Source organism: Scophthalmus maximus, chromosome 19, assembly GCF_022379125.1.
Source record: "Scophthalmus maximus strain ysfricsl-2021 chromosome 19, ASM2237912v1, whole genome shotgun sequence".
Taxonomy (NCBI): domain Eukaryota; kingdom Metazoa; phylum Chordata; class Actinopteri; order Pleuronectiformes; family Scophthalmidae; genus Scophthalmus; species Scophthalmus maximus.
Genome location: NC_061533.1, coordinates 6,962,501 through 6,984,874, shown reverse-complemented (window position 1 = coordinate 6,984,874; position 22,374 = coordinate 6,962,501). Strand labels below are relative to the sequence as shown.

At 44.0% G+C, this 22,374-nt stretch overlaps 1 protein-coding gene and 1 long non-coding RNA gene across 3 annotated transcripts in view; both read right to left on the bottom strand.

Moving 5' to 3' along the window:
• Positions 1–3,024: 3,024 nt before the first annotated feature.
• LOC118314599 lies at positions 3,025–7,793 on the bottom strand. The gene is made up of 3 exons (XR_004794684.2): positions 7,662–7,793; positions 6,992–7,038; positions 3,025–6,518 (listed from the first exon to the last, which is right to left on the bottom strand). It is a non-coding gene; the product is annotated as an uncharacterized LOC118314599 (long non-coding RNA).
• Positions 7,794–17,081: 9,288 nt separating this feature from the next.
• Positions 17,082–22,374, bottom strand: part of lipg (lipase, endothelial) — a 9,731-nt gene continuing 4,438 nt past the window's right edge. For both annotated transcript variants that reach the window (XM_035641214.2, XM_035641213.2), the window contains 9 exons: positions 21,085–21,275; positions 20,651–20,830; positions 19,771–19,882; positions 19,459–19,677; positions 19,118–19,360; positions 18,799–18,919; positions 18,148–18,375; positions 17,928–18,032; positions 17,082–17,812 (listed from right to left, as the gene is read on the bottom strand). In XM_035641214.2, coding sequence (XP_035497107.1) covers positions 17,800–17,812; positions 17,928–18,032; positions 18,148–18,375; positions 18,799–18,919; positions 19,118–19,360; positions 19,459–19,677; positions 19,771–19,882; positions 20,651–20,830; positions 21,085–21,275 — 1,412 coding nt within the window. In that variant the 3' untranslated portion in view covers positions 17,082–17,799. The remainder of the gene's footprint in view (positions 17,813–17,927; positions 18,033–18,147; positions 18,376–18,798; positions 18,920–19,117; positions 19,361–19,458; positions 19,678–19,770; positions 19,883–20,650; positions 20,831–21,084; positions 21,276–22,374) is intronic.

Sequence of the window (22,374 nt, the reverse complement as noted above, 5' to 3'; positions counted from 1 at the left end):
TCCCTTTCAAAGATCCCCTTTAATAAGCACCCAGGGAATGGTTGATTGTTTTTGGGTGAAGTTGGGGAGAAGGGTGGGGGTGTTGGCTTAACGAAAATCTACCGAATGTGTTCATGATTAAAGATGAACCCTTCACTCATAACAATAAAATTGTTGTTGCGGGATTTGGATGAATTTTCTGCGAGTGGAGAAATTAAAATCTTAAGGCTCTTTTCTTTCCGTGGGATTGTTCAACATTTGTGATACTCAGTGAGTCGGACGGGAAGCACTGCATCCTGGTTTCATTTCTGAAGGTCTGACACCAAAACCTAAACTATCTAACGTTAGGCGATCTGGTTTCATCGCTGCAAGTGTGAACCCTAAACTTGTGTTTCAGAACTGAAAAGCTAGAAAACCGGTCAAAAAGAGAAGAGAAGTTGTGCAAAGTATATGGAAAATAAATCACCCAGCCGGGGCGACCGCCTGTCCACTGAGATGTTTACATCAACCGAACTTAACAAAATCTTTAATCTCCAGTGGATGTAACAGCTCAGGAACAGGGAGCTGAGTGGTGCAAATGATGAGGCATCTGAACCTGCAAATCCCCCGACATACACACGTCTACTGATGCGGTAATTCTATACCCCCGAAGGGTGTGTTAGACACGTACAGCAACACACAGCGAACGAAAGGGGGCAGATGTTATTTGGCACTGGACACACGTCTCCCGCGATCATGAACAACGAAATACTGAGGGCAAGAGTACGAGCAAAGACAGCAGAGATGGTTTTTATCAGCAAACAATAAAGACGATAAAGGGAAAAGAGGAAAAAGGCCCAAGAATATCCAGCAAAACAGTTTTTTGCATATTTCAACCAGTATTTTGAATTGTTATTCTTAAAAGCTAAACATAAACTACAAGCACGTACATATAGAGTGACAGATTTTACAGTACACACACACACACACATGCGCGCGCACACACCTGTTACTGGAGACTACGTGACAACCCCCAGCTGGTGCGAAGTGGTGTGATATGTATGAGGTGACCGCAGTGTGTGTGTGCGCGCGCGTGTGTGCGCGCGTGTGTGTTAGTGTGTGTGTTAGTGTGTGTGTGGCTGTGGGTGGTGTCGGAGGGGCTTCCCAGGGGCAAAAGACAGCCAGACAGAGCGATATCAAGTCTATCTTTCAGATGGCTGAACACACCCACACAGACGACGTGCGATGTGGTAACCCCAGTCTCCTGGGAACCCACAACTGCAGCCAAAGTTTTTGTCATGTGGAACAAAGGTGCTAAGCACCGCCAAATTTTCTCTGGACGGTCCCATTGGATGAGCACATTCCCTTCCGCTCAAATATGGCCTTCATTATGTAATAAGGGACGAGATGTCGTATGTGTTTTTTTGTGTTTTTTTTACCTGTTTCATAACGGAGGTCAGCGTGCCGTGTGTTTGACGGCGGTGTAGCGCAGCTCATGACATTGTTTTTGGTAAGAGACCCTGTTGTTGAGCTCCCTGTAGATGAACGATGACAAAAAACGTGGAGGGCGAAGGACCAGTTACAACCTGCGACTACAATGTCCTCAGCCAGAAACCAGGGACATTGTGGCCTACAGTCAGACCAACAATCCTCAGGGTGACACAAGCAAATGTCATTCTTTCCATTAAACAGTTTCATGTGATAACTTAAACGTTAAACATCTATATATCCGTTTTCATTTCAACCATACTGCAGAGTGCACAAGTGAAAACTCGGAGCTAAATATTTGTAATACTCTTCCGGGTTTAGTATCAATTTGGAGCGACAGCATTGTTACACATTTTTATAGTTATGTTGGACTCATGAAATCTGCTTAAGCTGAGTGAGGAATGGTGGTGCGGTTCAATATTTTATTCGTAGGGTTAGGATTGAAACACCATCTACGGATAGCCCTTTCTTTAAACACTCCACTCTCCATATTGCCCCTGATAAGCCCGTTTGAATAAATTTCAATTTTCGAGCCATAAAATATGATATCATGCTGGTATTCTGATCCTGGCTTTCCCCGTTATTCGTACGTGTCCTTCGTGTTCGGTCTCCCCCGGGAAGAGATGAGGAGGTTGTGAGGGGAGGGGACGCCTGAGCCACGCGTTTGCAACCAAAGACCGGGATGGATAGATTTACTAGAACCAGAGAAACTAACCCCCCTTTGTCCTTTCGGGCCATATGCAGCAGCTTTTAAAATGCCAAGTCATTTCTGAAGGCAGACACACACAGGTAGTGTTCGCCATGCAGTGGTTGTGAAACGCCTCGCTCCTGCTCATTATGGCACTAAACCGCAGTCGCTCAAAGTGCAAGTATTAGTGTGGACTAGGTCTGCTCTCTGCATGTCTGCATCGCACCGTTTATCTGATCGCACGTGCTGGTGCATGAAGCAACGGGCAGCAGTCGTAGCAGCTATTCACCCTCTGACTTCATATACAAAGTTGCGTCTAAATTGTCTGACCTTTTTTTGAAAACTTTTTGGAAAGTTTACTGTTTAGTGTTTGCCACAGTTATCATGGTTTGCACAACGGGAAATACAAGTTACCAGACATGTAAATCCAGCAGAACTCACCCAGCATCTGCCTGCACCATGCCTTTTGTTGAAGTTAGGGGTCATTTTCATCATGTCCTTCTGCCAGGAAATGATCATCTCACAAAAACTGAAGGTGTGTTCATACGCTCCATTCAGATGACCAGTATTTCTATCATTATATTTAGCATTTAGGCTATATATATATACACATACCAGAGCTGTTGTGACCAAAAGTTCTCAAGGTCACAAGTAGTTGCTGTTGGTGTGGAGCCAATCAGAAACATGTTATATGTCCTTGATCCGGACAAGATTTGATTTGATGTTTTTCAGGTCAGATTAGCCAAAAATCGACATGGAGTAGTTTCTTGCAGTCCATCGTGTTTATGTACATGAGACAGTTAATGAAAGCAACAGACATCTATTGATTTCTAATCACCAACAACCTCCAATAAAAACGTCTATGTTTTGAGGGGGCCATAGTTTGAGGTCTGTTTTAGATACTGGCGGAGAAAAATTTGTGACTATCTTTGTTTAGATAGTCGCCATTTTGAGCTTTGTTACTTCTCAGGTCATTGTCATGAAATGGAGCTAAAACTCATGGGATGAGCGATTAAAGACGCAATCAGTTGCATAACACTTTGTTTTATTTATTTTTCCTCCATTGAGATGTGTCCAGAATGGAATGAGGTGTGTGCGCGCGTGTGTGTGTGCGCGCGTGTGTGTGTTAGTGTGAAACACAGACATTCATATGCAGAGATGAATAGCTGCAGGCTCATGTGTTCTCCAGCTTTCTTGTCAGCGTCTGCACTTCCGATAGCTGACGGAAGACATCAAACACATGGGTGTGTTTGATGTCTGACTCACCAGGTATGCACGTTATGTGCTCTGCGCGGCCATGTAAACCCGCCTGTACTCTGTGTAAAAGAATTCTGGTCTGTTTCCATTGTACTGGGATCCCAACTTAACCTTCGTCAAACCCCAGAATTATTTGAGGCGAAATTTCAGAAAATAACTGCCAAAGGGGAAATTAAAGCAGAGGTTAAACGTACATTAAAGGGGCAGCGCACGCACACGTACGACAGGTAACAGACAGTGAGGAAATATCCGCAGATTTTTACAAAACGTGTTTTGCTTTAGAACCACGTTGACACACTCACACTCTTTTCAGATCAATCCATGATTACCCATCCATCGTTGGTGCTCACTTTTAGTATTCATATCAAACAGCAATGGCGCGCAACCGCCTTCCTGTGGTGAAGACACATGGGGACTTTGGAGGAGATCAGTAACGACTGGCCTCTGGTGTTTTAAAGACATAGTCCACTTCAAACTTTCAAACTTTAGTTTTGGCTTTATTTAAAAAGAAGAGGAAGACATTTCCTGTTTGGCTATTTGAATTTGGGGAGGCACATGTGTCATACAACCACAATTTTTGGCATCACAGACTTTTCTATTCAGGATTCTTTAAGGGGGTTATCTCTCTCTTATAATGTGTCTGGTTTGGTTGGCAAATTATGAATCATAGACTCTTTCTCACTCAGGGCTAGAGTTGGATTTGATACAAAGTCCCTTTGTTTGGCCAAGTGCCACGCCTTCAGTGGCTAACATTCAAAGAGAGCACCGGGTCACGGTCCAGGGATTAGGGTCAGTTTAAGGGTTTGGTGGAGGAGAGTGGGGAAAGGGTCAGGGTCAGGGTTAGAATTGTCATGGGGGGGGTGGAATGTACACATTCCTACACAGAGTAGGAATGTGTACATGCCTATGAATTCATTTTATTCGAATTCAGCTTTTACGGTCCTCGGTGATGTTTTCAAAGTGATTACTTTCCTTGCCATTGCTGATGATGTTGACACACTGCCTGTCACATTTGTGTGCCTGAATGGTGCGACTGTTAAAGGAAGTCTTCTGTTAAACCTTGCAAATGTGATGCATCAAACTGCCTTTGTTTAGTTGTATACTGTCAAGTTTTCTGTGACAAATACGATCCTGGATTTCTTTTTTTTTCTCCCTGTTCCATCGGCACCTTTGAAGGATTTTCTGACAATTAAGGAAACAAAAGTGTGATTGTTGCGCCTGGGTCCGTGGTGATCAGGAAGGCAGAGATCGATGCCCACACATGCTGCTGATTTGAATGGCATGTCTTTGTGGTGGATGTTCAGTTTCCTGCCACGCCAACACATACGCGCGCACACACGTATGGAAATCTCAGTGTCATTGAACTGGAGTAACCCTCTTTTAAGGTGAGGCCATACCTCTCAGCCAATCACAATGGGCCTAGAATCAGGCACCAAGCCCTGAGCCAATCAACATGTTTGTGCTCCCCCCTCTCTCTCTCTCTCGCTCTCTCTCTCTCTCTCTCTCAGTTTCCGTGGCTTCCTTTCATTCTTTCTGAAATACTATTTCATGACTAACAACCAACTGCCAGGGGAAGAAGTGGTCACCATTTGTTGATGTGTGCTAGTCAGTCATTTTTTTCTTCTTTTCTCTCTCCTAAAGCTCTCGTCCTTGTATCTCCTGAGCTTGTCTGCCGCCATTGTGTGCTACTCATTCATTCACAAAATACACAGTCCCGGGGGGAAATCCCCCTGAGTCTATTCTGCTCACGACTATGTCTGTGTTTGCCCTGGACAGGAGTGCTTCCCGTTCATGGTCACCCTTTAATCTTTTCCTTTTTGGAGAGGTTGTAGTCGGGTTGTGCTGCGAGTGTGCTTAGGTATTCGCACATCTGTCCCACTGCGAAATTTGTAATTTCAGGTGAGAACACCGTCATCTGCCTTCAAGGGGTTGCATAGTCTATATCAAGCCAGGACGCGCCTGTTTCTGTTTCTTACCCAACGCAGATTCCCACAGAAAACCATAACATACAGTAAAGCCCAGGAAGTCCGTTCCCATACATCGGGAGGTTGAAAAGGTTGAGAGGTGAGCGCTTCTCGATAACACGTCAGTGTTTAATTTGGAGCGGACCTTTGGAGGAAAGTAACACAAAACTTCTTTTGGAGGATTTCTCTTAACATGATACAGCGGATGAAGAAAAAATATGGATGGGGAAGATGGGGAAAATAAAAAAATAGAACGGCAGAGTACAGCAATGCAAGTCAATTCATGTTTATACCAAAAGTTTGACAAAAAAGCAATATATATATATATATGTATATATATATATATATATACATACGTACATGTGAAATCGTAGTTGCCAGAGCAAGTTCATCATAACTTTACCAAAGCCTGAAAGTTATTTTGTCATCTCCTTCTCAGCCTTTAACACTAGCTCTATCTGATTTACTGTTTGATGTGACACAACTCCACATTTCCCAAAAAAATTGAATGACACAACAAGTTCAGTGAAAATGTGGTTATGAAATGATTTCCCTTTGATGTACAACAAATGTCTGTCATGTCTTACAGACTGGGTTACTGGCTACTTCAATTATAAGAGAAAGAAAAGTATATTTATGCAAGTGTACTACACACACTCTTTTAGCTCCCTTTTTGGTCTCCACCAACATCTGAATGAACTATCTGGCAAATGCGCCGCTATGCTCAGGAGCTAATGAATGAAACATTAGAAAAGAAGGTTGATTTGAACAGTGACACTGAACCAAAAGAGCACATTTGCGGGCCATGAAACCAGAACAATGAAGTAAAAGATGTGGAACTTTCCATAGCGCTGGCGGCTTATTAAGTTACTCCAACAGAAGTTTTGTTTTACTCTCCTCCGAAGGTCCCCTCCAAATTAAACACCGACTGGTGATCAGGTGGTGCTCACCCCTCAACCTTTCCAACAAATTATTGATACAAAGATATTGATCATTGCAGCTTTAAAGTCAGTTCCCATGGTTGTTTGCCAAAATGTTCACCTTGTGAGTCTCCCCTTCCAGGAGGGTGTGCCTCATGCTTACAGTGATGATTCATTCCCCGAGGCCATAACACAGGGTGGAACTTCTTTGACAGTAGATCAACAGTGGTTTCAGAGTCCTCACTAGCATACAAATAAAGAAACACCACAATGAGAAGTTTTAAATGCGCAGTGATCATATAGTGGAGAACCTACGGTCAAACACATTTTGATAACCAACAGTATTATCATATCCAGAATTTAAAAACAATTAAAAGCATATGGTTTTTTTTAATAGAAGCAAGCAGCTGAAGTTCAATAGTGGCACAAGCCCAATGAAGTTCCTTCATCCTCTGCTGTTTCTAATCAAAGCAAACAGAACAACCAGGGACACCCTGCTGCTCTCCTTGTTTTTTTATCTTGAAAATTTAGAGCAGATGTACTTTTGGACAGAAGACAGTCATTGTCCCTCCTGTCTCGCAGCAGTCCTCCAAGTTACATTTAGTTTTTCTGTTCACTGAACGAGGGCACTTTCTTATTTTATGATTTTTATTTTGCTAATTTCTGTGCAATATCAACCAAAACAAATTAAAAAGAAATTTAAAAAAGCTGAATACCTGGAGGATGGGGCAGGTCTGGAAAACCTATCTGCACAGCTCTTCTCCTGTTGTTCCGAATGTTGAACGAGGAAATATTCATGTTTTACGAGCATGCACAGATAACACTAGATGTTTTATGGTTACAGTACGTTAGGATTCCATTTTCATATCTGGCTTTTATTGCATTCTCAGTGCAGCTGCACTGCTCCACGGTTCACGTCTGCCAGAATACACACACCTGGATATGGTTCTGCGCCAATTTGTGTGTAAAGACATAGTTCATTACTTTTTTCACAGGAGTGATTATCTAAATTGAATTGCACCCAAAATAACTAAAGGAAAGATTGTGCTGTGATTTAAAGCCTCCGTAGCACCGTGCAATCAAAAGAAGTGTAGACAGGAAGTGGCTGCTGCACACCAATATAATGTAGCTGTCAATATGTTTGCATCACCTGGCTTTATATCTGCACAAATGGAATAACATGTTTAGGAGTCAGTAGAAAATATTGAATGAAATCGACGTGCAAGAATGTTTCTGACATTTCCGCTAATGTCTTTTTTCTATGTCCGCAATGAAAATGTGCTTAAAACCCCTTTAAAAACAAAGTGTTACTAAATCATCATTTTCTAAGTGGCCACATTTGAATGACTTAGACGTGTGATGAGTGTGTGCCCTCTGTGCTCTTACAATTGCCCCTCCCCGCTCCCTTCCCCAATGGAAAAAACGAAATGTGTCCGTGAAACATGCTGTTGGTATTAAAAGATTAACAGTAAATCCTCATTCCACACCAGCGTGGCACTGATGAAAAGTGAAGTTCCCTTTGAGGTGGGATCTGTCCGCTGCTGCACTGAGTTGGGCCTCAGACAATCCACATGTGTTTGATCTACTGTAAAAGAAAGAAAAAAGGAATCTGCAGATCATATGAATGAAACCATATGACTTCAAAGACAAATGCATTTCATGAATTTGGACTGGGCAGCGGCACCATACGCCACTGACCTGAATGCGGCCATGAAAGACCAGTGTCTAATTGCGGGCTGTTATTTATTATTTATAGTCTCATAACACCTTGGTTAGTGCGTCATTCAAACTCGAACATGTTCATGTTGAAAAAAAAACCCAACAGATTAGACTGAATTACAAACAAGAGTAAATGTTTTGTTGTAGGTCTTTGGCATAAAGCGGATTATTTTGTTATGAATGCAGGGAAAAATAGGTGTTGTAATCATTCGAGCGGTAAACTGGCCTCAAATCACCCATGGTATGTACAGTTGTTGTGGTCTGAGTGTGAAAAAAACATACAGTTGAATGGCTGTTAATGCTGACACATACATCCACAACCACGGGAGCACGTCAAGCCAAAGCCCTATCAGTTGTACACAGCGCACACCCAGTAACTGTCACCGAAAAATTACACTCCTAAATCTTCGGAATTTCACGTCCCACTTGCAACATTCGAAATTCAGCAATTTGCCGAGTACAGTAACTCTGCCATACACACAACAGCACTCCTGTATTCTGACCCTGCTTTCTCGTGCCCAGACTTTATTTTTAAACTTAAAAAGCGTAAGCTCATTTCAAGAAGCTGAATCACCACAGACATGAGACCCGAAACGTATTCTTTTGTGACATGTGAGAATTACATAAATCCTATTCTCAGCAGATTACCGTTTTCTGTTTTTTTGGGACCACTTTCTTTCAGCTCAAAGGGCATTTCTTTGCATTCCTCCTTCTCGTCTGGCTCGTTCCCATGAGAAAGTCTCAGCCTACATCTCTGACACCATGAAATGGCCGCAGAAGAAAATGACAATGTTCTGAGCGGCACCAGAGGCTGCCTGTGTGTGTGTGTGTGTGGGTGTGTGCGTTGGCTGAAGCGTAGAGTTCAGTCCAATGTTGTCCCTCTAACAGTGAGGTTCTCTGTGACTCCGTGGGAGAGGTTCAGGACCTTTGAGTGAAAACATTTTTGGGGGGCGAAATGAGAACATATTGGCAGATCCTCGCCTCTTCGTCGGGCTGTTTAAGGGCTCAGACCTGGTTTCAGGGTCATTTTAGAATTTGGTTGATTGGTTCTCGGTCTGATGAATCTTACAAATTGACACTTTTATGTCACGGCCAACGAGAGAGCTTTGGAGAGGAGTTGAAATCTTGCCCATCTGTGAGCGAGAAGCAAAGTGCGAGTAACGAGTTATATAAAGGCAGTGGAAATAACCCGATCGTAATCCAACAATTTAAGCATCTTGCAGTAAAGGTTCATCAAAGTGCATTGAAATGATCTTCATCGTTGTTGTTGATTACTTGATATAAGAACAATGGCATGTCTGAAAGCAACTTTAGTGACTGTGCCTCCGCCAACGAAGTTATGTTTTCACCTGGGCAAACCAACAAACCAAAAATCAGGGAACACGTTGCCTATTTACTTCTTTTTTTTTGTTGGTTTTTTTGTTTAATCTTTGGTTAAACAAGCAATGGCTCAGTTCGATGCCACGGTGAGGTTTTCTTTACTCAGCTCCTGAGTAAACCTGATCGAGAGAGGTTGACCCACAGCACTGAGTCGACTCGCCGACTGTGCCTACGATTGACCTTTCACCCACATTGTGAAAGGGAATTTGGGACTAATACATCTTTTAACACCTTTCATATCGTGTGTATTACGCCTGTCTCACAGATGGTTGACCCGAGTGGTCTGGAGGCTTCTTCGGCAATGTCTCATATAACACTGTTTTGTGTAACAGTCCTGGTTATGTGATGCAGACGAACCCGACTCTCCACTCTCATAATGTGCATCCTGACATGTCTTATAGTGACCCAGATGCACGTCAAGCGTTTTGGTTTGGCTGTCAAGCTAAAGGGGCAGTAAGCCAATTCTTGGAGAAAGCTTGTTTCTCTCTTTGTTGTTTTTGTTGTGATTTTACTGCTCTGACCGGGCCGCGACCCCGCGACCTCCGGTATGGGAGTCTGCGGCAGAAAAACCCAGATTTTTTTCCGGCACACAAAAGCGACAGCTAGCGGACGGCGAGGACACATTTGCTGATTTTTACAAAACGTGTAAAAATCGCTTACTGCCCCTTTAATTCTTCTATTCACCACTGTGAACACTAATGAGAGGATCAGCCATCTTTCATCAAACATCTGTGCAAGATCAAGCCTTTTTCTTCATCACAAACACGCCCACACACCCACACAAATAGGTCAGGGTGGGCTTTGAGTAAAGTAAACGAGATAAAGGAATAGTTATGGGAAATACTCTCATTCACTTTCTTTCCGAGAATGAGATGCTAAAATCAACGGCGATCTCATGAGTCTGCATTTGGCTGGAGATGAGATGTATGACTCTGTTAGCTTAGCATGCAGATGGCCAGCAGCCTTCTTCTCTCCAAAATGTTCAGAAGTACATGTCTTGACTCATCTTCAGTTGAGCAAACAGCAATTTTTGTCTCATTTCATTTAATCTGTACACAAACAGAAATGTCACAAAATTGGCAGTTTGGTCGAGTTTGGTGCTCGACAAACTGGTTTACTGTTGTTCTTAAATGCACCACGTCACACCCTATGTGCAAATTCAACAAACAAGATACAATATGTTGATATTAATTAGCTTTAGTAAAGCTAGTAGACATGTTTTTGAAGTATTTAGGCCATCATTTTGTAAAATGTAGAATTATTCCTTTAAAAAGTTCAGCACCGCCCACATGGACATTAGAGGAAAAGGCCTTTGATGGCGTCACAGCCTAGTTCATCAAAATCATTGAAACAAAGTAGTTGGTTCCACAGAGCTTTGTATGTAAATACCATCGGGTTTCAGATATTTCCTGCAAATGGAAACTTAATTCTTTTTTTTTATTATAAATGTCTGCTTTAGTGACGAATCAGTGTTCTCAATCAATGCACAGTGTCAGTGTTGACCGAGTTCCCGAGTGTACGATAACTCCAAACTGACATCTGTGGGATAAAAGTCGTGACATTCAGACAGAGCCAGTAATTCCCCTCTCAATAGGAGGAATTCCATGAGAGAAAATGATGAGAACTGATAGGGATTCCGGCTCACAGCTGACTGGGTCAACCGGGTTTACATGGCCAGCTCTTGCGCCATTGGCTCGCTCGTGTCTCCAGTTGTTCTTTTGTGCACTCTCTGGTAGGGGTGTGGTCACTGTTGAGTATGGTGTGATACAGGGCCCGAGGGCAGCACGGCGTGGGCAGCTCAGAGGCCCGACAGAGGTCCGGCTGAGAAGGAGCTTTACGATGGGACAACGACCCCTGGCCTCACCTCACCCGACCTCTGCACTTGTGTGTTAGAGAAATGAGCCTTGAGTTCAGGAAATAAAGCTCTTTCATGGAAACATGAGAACATAACCATAGCCTTGTGGCGACGACCTTGCCTCGCTTCCTGAAATTCACCCCCGAAAGTTTCCCGCCAGATAACCATGAAGGTCAATGTTAAAAATGAGTCACCTGTGCGGTGTTCGTTCTTGTTCTGTGACACATTTTACTTGGTTTTGGTCTTCTTTTGCCAACGACTTCTCTTTTCAGAGAAGGAGCAGAAAGAGCAGAAAAGAAAATAGATTCTACTATTATTTTCTATGCACTGGACTTTAGACTGGACTTTATCCACAAGCAAAAATGTATATAGAATTTGGTTTGTGACGTCAATGCCTCCACATGTCAACATTTTAGACTGGTTCTCGTGATACCAGTAGAAACTTTAGAGACTTCAAATTTATATGCTAAATGTTATTGACCAAGAATAGAGTTGAGTTTTAAGAGCTGAGACCCTGAAGTAAATCTCGTCTTGTTGTAACAACATAGTGTGGCTACTTCAGAACATCAATATATGACATCACATTATCAATCATCTTGGTTTGGAAGACTTTCATGTCCTTCATTGTGCTCACGTGTAAAGGATGTTTCCACCTGCACCTCTGTTGTGAAATTGAACTGAAGAATTTTTCCTTGGAAGTCGTAAAACATGACTGGATGCCTCTTACAGCAGCCAGGACCGCGACGCACCTCTTAGGCAAGTCACAACACTGATGCCACACACATGCACTTGACTGGGAAGGTAACAGGGGAACAAATGTGACACTGTAACAGTGGTGTCAGATGGAGAGAAAAAAAGAGTGCACCAATAGGCACTGAGGAGACCTGTGGAAAATTCTCTGACCTCACACACCCACTAACACTCACATGCAGGGACCAGATGACAGTGTAATTATAGCCGCCTGTAAACAAACAAATGGTGCACGCTGTCAAAACATACTGTACACAGACATCAAATTCCGTGATCTCCAATTGGATATTCATTTTGAGTAGGTCATTTATGATAGGTTGAAATAGATACTCACTGTGGATTGTGTACCCCCCCCCCCCCCCCCCCCCCCCCCCCCCCCTCAAGATAGAGCAGTGTTCTCTTGCATGTGAGCACTGACCCTGGTTTCCTTTTGACGTCATGATGTCAGCCAGATATGCATCACATGGCAGCGACAAATAAAAAGACAGGCAGATATGCAAGCGTTGATCTACTGTAGTCGCAGGCCACCTTGAAACGCGACAGGTGCATCGATGGTTGAAAGTACCTCACAAATATAAGGTGGACTGCCAGGAAATGTCACTTTCTCGGCCCCCAGAGGAGGAATCCTAGTGACTTTGGAGACCATCTGACTCTTTCTCCCGGCACCACCATTTGACATTTGTGGCTCGGAGTAAAATATCTTGAAGGTTAATGGGATGAATTGCCATGAAATTTGAGGCAGACATTCGTGTGCCCCACAGGAATCTTGAGATCTGTTAACTTTCCATCTACTGTAGCACCGTGAGGTGTGTAGTTTAAGGTGAGACATGAAATGCGATGCGGGACGAACTGACTGGATTTTGAAAGTGATCACGGCAAGAACCATTTCACCTTTCGTTGTGACGACTGCGACGTAAATAGTCAAAATGACTCCTGATACAGTGCAATGTGTCAGGAGTGTGCACTCGCATGTATTTGATTGACCAACAAAGCAACTTGCAGACTAATGTTGTATCATAGTGAAACATTAACTGGTTCAACTTCCTTTAGCAGACCCCAACTGCGCTGCATTGGCTGGCATCGACATTGCGTTGGTCTTGCCTTTCCTGTTTGCAGAGACGGGAACAGTCACATGAAAAAAAAAGGAAAATATGCTTATCTCCTTTAATTAAGACAAAAGGATGAGCTTTTTCTGCCAAATTCCCTCGAGACAAAATCACGTGAGTGACAAAGACAGAGTCACATAAAAAGCCAAATAGACGGCTCAGTTTGGATTCTTCACCTCTGACAGGGAAAACAAACACAAAGCTTCTCATGGTTGAGGCAGGGAGAATGGCTTATGGCTGACGTATCCAGTGTAACCCTCCACTGCTCCAGGCTTCTATGATCACATAACAAAAACACTATTCTCAGATCTTCTATCCGACGAATCGTTTGTTCAAATAATCAGACCGAAGAGCATATTCCTTCAAAACAAAAGCCAGGTCCACCGTTGTCCTTCTCACGACTTAGATTCCCAGAAGATGTGGACGACGTCTTGCTTGGAAAGACAGAGAAGACCATATGACCTCAGTGCTTTCAACTTTAGCCAGACGCTGACTGGCTTGCCACAACCACTCAAGTGGCATCATGCAGTGAGTGCAGTAAGTGCAGCGGGTGTGGGGAGGTCAACGTCCAGCTCTGCCGAGTGTGTCCACTGTGACCACTGTGATGTCATGAAACGTTTCATGAGACATCTCTCAAGCCGCTCCTCGCTCTGAGGTCCGTCGGTGCGCGCGTGGACCACCGGGGGTCATGTGAGGTGACCTCCCCCGCCGCTCCGCCCTGCTCTCTGCTGCTGATCCGCAGGGCAGCGGGCACGTGGCGCAGGGGGGTAACCAGCAACACGGACCAGCCCATGGCATGCTGTGCCTAATGATTTGGAAGCAATGAAAGAAGACTGCATGAACGACCTTGAGACAAACAAGCCAAAAAAGTGATCCGCAAAAACGTATTCAGGTTGATTCAGTTGGATTGTGAATGTTCAAGTTTTAGATCTTTTATTTTCTCTTTGTATATATGCAGTGTGTGTGTGTGTGTGTGTGTGTGTGTGTGTATATATATATATATATATATATATATATATATATATATATATATATATATATATATATATATATATATATATATATACATATATATTCTTTGTTTCCTTTTTAAATGAAAAGATGAAACAAACACGATTGTTTTTGTCTGCTAGGTTTCGGTTTTTCTAAGTGGAGTTCCCCTGAATTTCGACGGCTGTTTGAGAGACGGATGTGGTAACAATGGTACAGTTGGGATGACTTATAGATGCTGCACATTACATATTCATCTGCTCAATAAAAATCAAACCTTATAGTGGTCCAGGTAGAGCAATAATCTTTCAAGAGTGCTTGATATAATATATTGGATAGACACTCATAGACATAACAATAACTACTGTGTGTTATACTACAGAGACTAGCATAATATATGTAGAAATTGAGATAAAGGCCTGTTTTATGTAGACTTTGATGCCAATGTAAACAACCCACAATCATCTTAGGAATTGAATCTAATAACTTGAATTCAATAAACCATAAATACCCGTCAGGCTTAGTGGCAGCAACGATGCTTTCCAATCCTGTGTTTGAAGATATTTTTCTTTCATTTTTTTTTTTTTACCACTGGGGGCTGTGCTATTGTTCATATTGTTCTTGTGTTGAACTGTGTCTTTAAACAAAATATCCACCAGAGCCCAGTTCCAAGAAGGGAGGGATAACTGGCAATTTAAAACCAGCCCTCCCTGAAAACCTGGAACGTGGTCTGATGTCCAAAGACCTGTGCTTGGTTTGACACGGCTCAGTTTTATTCAGATACTGTGCAAGTAATACAACCTGTTGGAGCAGGCTGTGGTTCCCACATACAATTCGTTTTGATCGAGTTACATGACTGATCAATGGGAAATTCTCACTGTTCTCAGGCTTTGTGCTAAGCAAAGTTTACTGACTGAAGATTGAAGCTTCATATTTGGCCTGTAAACATGAGAGTAAGAAAATCAAAAGAGAAACTTTTCCTTTACCAACCATCTGAAGGACAGTATGTCAGTGAAATGATAAGGGTCATGGAAAGGAGACACAATCTGCCGACAGAATTAGGATATGATCAACCCCCATAGACGACCTGTCATCATTTAATGAAAGTCTTCAATTGGAATCATGTGGTGACATGAAAAGAAAAAAAAGAATGAACTTACGTTAAGATTTTCTTGTCAAACAACCATATAAATCTCTCAATAGCACTGGAATGCTAAGTATTGTGGTGGGTTAAACCAGTAAGGTGTGACACAAGAAGCTGGACTGAATGACTAGACGGTGACTTAAAAGGTTGTAGTTTTGTGGGCGGCAGTTAGAATCAAAAGTGTTAAGATACTCTATGACTAAGTGGGGCACCAGATTAACACTGGGTGGTATGTTGGTGAGTGTGGGGGCAAGACAGCTCCAGGTTTATGGCAACAGACCGACTTGTGGGCTTACTGGAAGTCGTTTGACTTTGGGTAAAATTGGTCAGGGCTGCAGTGAGATTCACACAAGAGCAAAACAGCACAGAATAATATAACAAGACAATGAAAAACATATGAGGGGTATTGCAAAGTTTAAAGACAACCGCCTGACGTCAAGACATTTGTGCTCATACTAACCTTGCAGGCATTTCAGAGGTACATGACAGAAGAGGACGGCGTGTTGTGCAATATTTGAGTTTCTGTCATTTGTTATGCCAGGCATTTAGTTTAGGAGGGACCGGGGGGGCTCAGCAGGATGTTGCCACTTCACTGCTGCATGCACTAACACATGTTGTTGTGTCACTACGTCTTAGGAATGTTTGCTGCATTCCTGATTTATTACTACTCACAATCCAAACCGTGAATTACAGGGAGGTTTGACCTCATGTTGAAAGATATGATTACTAGTGAACATGCAAGCATGCGTGGTAACAAATAGGTGCTATTAAAAATATTCAAAGAATTAAATTCACCGTCATATAGCATTTACCAAACTTGCTCCGCAGATAGCTCAAAAGTGTTGGTCGATTTAGTCGCACGTTCAGGCAAAAAATAAACAAATTTGATTTCCAACGGCACACGATTCAAGCAGAAAACAAACCAACTGATGTTGGACATTTTAAAGGCAACTCTAAGACAAAAAGCCTTTTTCTAAACGTGTCCTTATTATGGTGAAATTTGTAAAGATGCTAAGATGCAGGAAAAATCGTATTTATTGAGACAAAGCTTTCATATGTATAGTAGACACAGCGAAGGCAAACACTTGCAAAATCATCCTGACAGGGGTTGGATCAATTAGTAAATCAGGCATTAGTTCCATAATTCAGTCAGGAACACTGTAGTTAAAATGTTTTAATTTCAATAATCACAATGAGTTACATTTGGCGGTATGGTTTCTGTGCAGACACATCCCTACCCTTCCACGTGTATACAAGGAAAGCCTGAGTTAGGGAGCGCACACATCCCTACCTTCCCAAAAGTAGGGAGAGCAGCAGCTAAAGACCCCCCAGCCCAGAATAAAGTAGTGCATGACAACACGACATGGATGGAGTCAAACACAGCATGAAAAGGAGGAGCTGGGGCGGAGGTGGGCTGCGAAGTCAAAGCAAGAAGAGAAGGCAGGCTGGAGCAGCTTAAATAGAGCGAACAAATAGGATCAGCTGAGACGTCAGCTGATGTGGGCTGGCATCGAGATCTCTGCGGTCAGCTGATGTTCCTGATCATGGCCTAGCTTGACTGTGTGGCGTGTCTGCACTAACCCTATGCCCAGTAAGGGATTTGCGAGCACCACTTAGTCGGATAGCAAATGGTGCATTTCACAAACGACTGTCACTAGCAAATTGCAGATACGTTTGAGTGGAATGGGGCCCTTGGAAGCTCATGCATGGGCAGCAAGTTTGCCAAGAGAACTATAGTGTATATATAGTGTATCTGAGAGAACTATAATTCCATCCTTAATGAGGCTGGTGCCAATAAAAGACACTGAAGTCTTTCAAAAGATGAAGCAACAGTTACAAAAACGAGAAACGAGAGAGGTGACAACAGTTTCTACAAATAACAGGTGCATTTATTTTTCCAAAAAGATATTTACATTATATACATAGACACAACCCCAAAAATAAGCCACAAACAGTAACAGTAACACTATGCACCCTCAGAAAGATTGTGTGCAATGAGATCAGGTATCTCCTTCAGTTATACAGTGTATCAGTAATCTCTCTCAGCAGAAAGGCACATTTCTTGGGGACAACGGACACAATCACCCACATAAAAACAACAACAACAACAACACACGCACACACACAAATACTGCAACTGGGATGTGTTCTGATAAATAACGTTGGTCTTGCAGTGCTTCCATTCTTTTCATAAATAGAAAATATTTTTAAAATGTACAGTACAGCGACTACAATTGCTGGTCTATGTCCCCTGGCATACATCTGTATTCTACTTCACTAGTCCACACAAAGGAACATTCTGCAACTCCTCCATGTAATCTTGGATTCAGGACTGCCTCCGCTTCCAGCCTGCAAGCCGTTTCCCTGCTGCCTCGTACGCTGGACAGAGCCCAGGGTCCACGTTTCAAGAAGCCACTTCAGGAACCTTCCCGAGTCTGAAACCTGAAGCTCCTCCGCAACGTGGGCTGATCAATCCTCTTCCTACGGAAAGTGCTCAAATAAAGAGAAGGCAGGGCTCCTCACTGTTCCATGTTGGGTCCCCCGAGGTGACGGTGCATTGGTTGCTGAAGTGCTGAGTTGTTACATGGGCAGCCTGTTGATCAAAAACAGTAAATCGCACACATACTTTCATACAGATTGTCCGGGAATCGGGTGTTTTATGCATAATTATTTTGCAGAGCTTTGCAACATCTCGTTGAGTTTCGTACCGTTTTCTTGGTTTCACCTCCCAGCCATCACGACACTTCACAAAAGTTATGGAGTCTCCTGGTGAGATTTCAGTTTTTGAGGGGTCTTGGGCACAGAAAGTAAACCTGGGACAACATAAAAAAAACAACATTATAAGCATTGTTCGACCAGTGTAATGAAACCCATTTCTGCACAGTGGCACATATGCGGTGACCACTCGGCCTCGCCACTTAAACTTACTTCTTCTGCGTTTCTCCAGCTTTCACGCGAATCCGCCGTACTTGCAGCACAGGCTTGGGAGGTTTGGGGTTCCAGGCCCAGAATGACTTCTTGATGTTCTTCCAGACTGAGCCCCAGGATTCAGAATCTCCTTCCCAGCTCAGACGGATCTTCAGCAGGTCGCCAATTTCATCCTCGGTGAACACCAAGAAGGTGTTGGTCAGGTTCAGACCGACGGTGTCATCGTGGCTGAGCAGAGGTGAGAGAAATCAGGTTAAGTCAACCATTTTAACTCGGCAAATCACGTTTTACAATCTCAACTGCCGGCTGCTGCCGTGTTGTAATGCTTTTACATTTCAATGTTGAGATGAACAGCTTCAAACTAACATCAGCATCTATGGAAACTTGAACTGGAAGTTCCTGAAGTTCCTCCGCCAGTCTGAGCTTAGATGTGTATCATAAATCTATGTGACTGGCACTTTGAAAAGGTCAGTACAAAGTTCAAGTTCAAGCTCCAAATTTATAATCAAGGCAGTCTGTGTTTCCACGTACCACAGGCAACATGGCTGCGAGACTTTACATGCTGGAGGTCAGTGTCCAAACCAGAGCACAGTGGTTTTATGGATTGTGATGGTGTGGTTTTGTGAGAAAAAGACGAGAGTTTGTACTTACACATCAACAAATATGTTCGTCGTATCGTTGTTGGCGCCGTATAACTTGACATGGAAGGTGGGATCTGCGTTGTCCGACTGTTTTCTGTTGAACACGTGCATCTTCATCTGGTAGTGGTAGCCTTGAAGGAAAACATACAAAAACCCAGTTAATCTTTAATCAACCCAGGAGTTGTGTGCAGTAGTGATTCACACTAGTAACTGTTGTCATTGAAAGGAAAGCAATTCTGCAATATCTCAATACAGTTGCTTATCAGTTTTACTCCAGGAAACAAACAAGGTAGTTAAAGATAAAACGGACTGATGAATTTGCAACTCACCTCCGAAGGGAGTGTCCGCACGTGTCTTCAGGTACATTTTACTGTTGCGCCTCTTGCGCATCTTTCTGGTGTTGTAGCCGATGTTGTTGCATCGATTTTTGCGGCAGCTGAGGCAGATGCCCTTCTTAAAGCGATCGGGGCCGGTGCACTGGAAGGCAAAGCTCATGTGGTCCTTGTTCATCAAGGAGTCCACGAACAAGTGCACGGCGCGCTCGTGCTCACACTTCATCACCTCCATGAAATCTGCAGAAAAAAGAGAGGACGACAGGTAAGCTGGGCTGCAACCTGCGAAAATGTTCTGCAGAGATCTGCAAACAGGTTGTCATTTCTCAAGCACTTACTTCCAGCCACTGCCAGCACGTCGCCCAGTGCACACCCGGGCTGCACATCGCCACCGTTGGGGTAGATGTCAATGTCCCCGATGGGCTGCTGGATGCCAATGCTAACGCCCAGAGCCTCTCTGGTGTACGTGTGCAGAACGTCCACAAAGTCGGCGTCATCGGGAGAGAGGCGCTTCTGTTCATCTACACCCTCAAACATTGGTCCTGCTGGGTCTAGACCTATTGGAAATAAAGAAGACGTAGGGGTCAGGAGAATGTGGCAGCAGCGTCTTTGACCACCAGTTTATTGCATATTCATGTCGCTCCACTCACCAGTGATTCTGCCGATGGTCCCTCGTACATATGTCCCCGCGTAGCCGGCCACGTGAGCGCCTAAACTGTAGCCTATCAGGTGCACTTTGTCCAGAGGCAGCTGCTGCTCATCCTGTTGGAAAGAGGAAGTCACAGCGCTCACATCAGCAGCTGCCGCCACGCACCCACACTGGACAAATCCTGGATGTCAGCCAGCATTGATGATCAATCGTGCCCGCAGCCGCGCCAAGCTCAGTTAACCCCGGACCAAATCTACTGACAGTCCCTTCCACGCAACATTGCCTCCACCATCTGTCTCAGTTTGTCTCCATGAAATGCTCTTTGTCCATGTTTACAACTAAGTGGCAGGGTGCCTGAATCCTTGCTCACTTGCCATTTGTGCACTGGTCCAATTTTGTGACAGTCCCGCTGAATGGGAATTGTTGTCTTTGCCTCAGAAGTGCTAAACAGACTCTAATCCTCATTAGATTCTCTGATGGGCGTTGATCTAATGGCACTTAGCAAAAGTAGAGCTAATGCCTTGGGATTTTTCCCAAAACATCACATTATTAATTCAACAAAATAGATAATTAGCATAGCATAGCATATCTTCAAACACCTTTCGGCAGTTCTGACAGGCTCAGAAAAGGGCTGTGATCTCTTGAATCACCCCATATAAAAACAGAACGGAGGCAGGTTTTGTGGATTTGCAGGTACTCTGCTAATCTTTTGTCACTCAGCATTAGTGACTTCACTGCCAAGGTTTGTCCGGATCATGCGCCACACTATAAACCATGCAAACCGCCAAATGCACGAGATTCAGGGATTCTTTTATACATATGCCCGATACAGACACAATAAAGACATATTGCCTTTGTAGCTATAAGACAGGACTACACACCTGAAGCCAGTTTAGCATGGCGGCAATATCAAAGCCAACGCTGCGGGTGTGGTTGACCGCGTCCGGGTACAGCTGCTGAGCCATGGTGATCCAGTCGACCACCACAACATTGGCCCCACTTTCGCGCTGCATCAGCGCAGAGACCAGCTTGTGCATCCAGCTTTCGAATATGCCGCTCATCTGCGACGGGGAGAGAGGGGAAAAGGGGACAATGGTTGTGAGGCAGACTGCTTTAACCCGGCGTCTCCTCTCTGACACACTGCGCCAAAATATTTCACATTCACATGATAAATTCCGACAATCAAAGCGCTCTCCACTCCGTTAACTCAACACTCGTGCTATAGTTTGACTCTGTGAGGTTCATTATCCGAGGAGGGGAGATGGACTGCAACCAGATACGATGATGGTAAAATTCATTTCTGGCTGATAAGTACCGTCCATCCGTGGATGATGAAGATGGTCTTGGCTGTAGCGTTGAAGCCACACTCCTCGAGACACTCCTTCTTGCCGGCCTGCAGGTAGCAGCCCTCCTGCTCCAGATCCAAACTCTTCCTCATGTTGTACTTGATGATGCCATCGAGATGCTTGCCATCTGTCGACAGTTCATCCAGTCCGCTCTCTTCACCTGAGGGGGAAATTGCCAAGGACGTTAAATAGATATAAAATTTAAAATCCTTCTATTCCTCCTGCCTTTCTTGTGATTACAATTATATTAAACCCTTATTTCTGACTGGATTTTCAAACACACAAATTCAGAGACCAGCCAATGATCCTTCTACACTTGCAGGGAGCGACCCAGCCAGCCAATCAACTTGCTCTTGCGGCGAACATCTCATGCAAATAAAGCCGGTTGGATGCAACTTGCACCAAGAGAGACGCAGGCGCGACATGTCACCGCCACCCTTCTCTCCTTTTATTTCAAACTGTCACATAACTGCACCCATGTGCACCCACATGTCTGACTTTAACTACCCGTGCTCTGTGGGCCCGAGGCTGAAACGGCACAATTAAAAACATGTGATTGATGCAAGACGCCCTACCAAAAAAATAATGTAAGGAATTATATATAATTATGGAAACGTTTGTAATCAAAGGATTATTTATGAGACCAAAGAGCTCCAAGATCATTCGCACAGCCTGTGAAACGTTTTGGCCCGTGTGAGAATCTCGATGGGGATGATTTTCTAGAAACCCGGGGTCTGGTTTTGACTCGGCAGAGCGCAAACGTCAGGTCTGGATTTAAACGATGAACTCAACACCCTTTGGTGATGGGCCACACGGACCCAAATGACTCCAGCTGGGGTCATTTAAAGAGCGGTGAGCGGTCGGTGGCAAAACGCGGATTCAGCAGAATATCTTTCCAAACAGTCACACAGAGACGTGGCGGTGTGTGTGTGTGTGTGTGCGTGTGTGCGTCCTCCGCATGGAGCCCTGTTGGCCTCAAAGGAATCCTGCTGCTCTCCCAAAAAAGGACACGTCGCAGCCTCGTCTGTGTGAAATCCATCCCCGCGCACCGGTGCGCTCTGCCCCGCCACACTTGTTCCCATTGGTGATGTAAAGCCCCCCAAAACGCACATGAGGCCAATTTAGAATTCCTCGCGCGTATGTCTTTGGCCCACTTTACGCGTGCAGGGTTACATTTGAAACACGTCCCCTTGCTGGTAAAAAAAAGAAAAAGACCTGAAATGACACAGTGTGGTGATGAATGGGGAATGGGGGGGGGG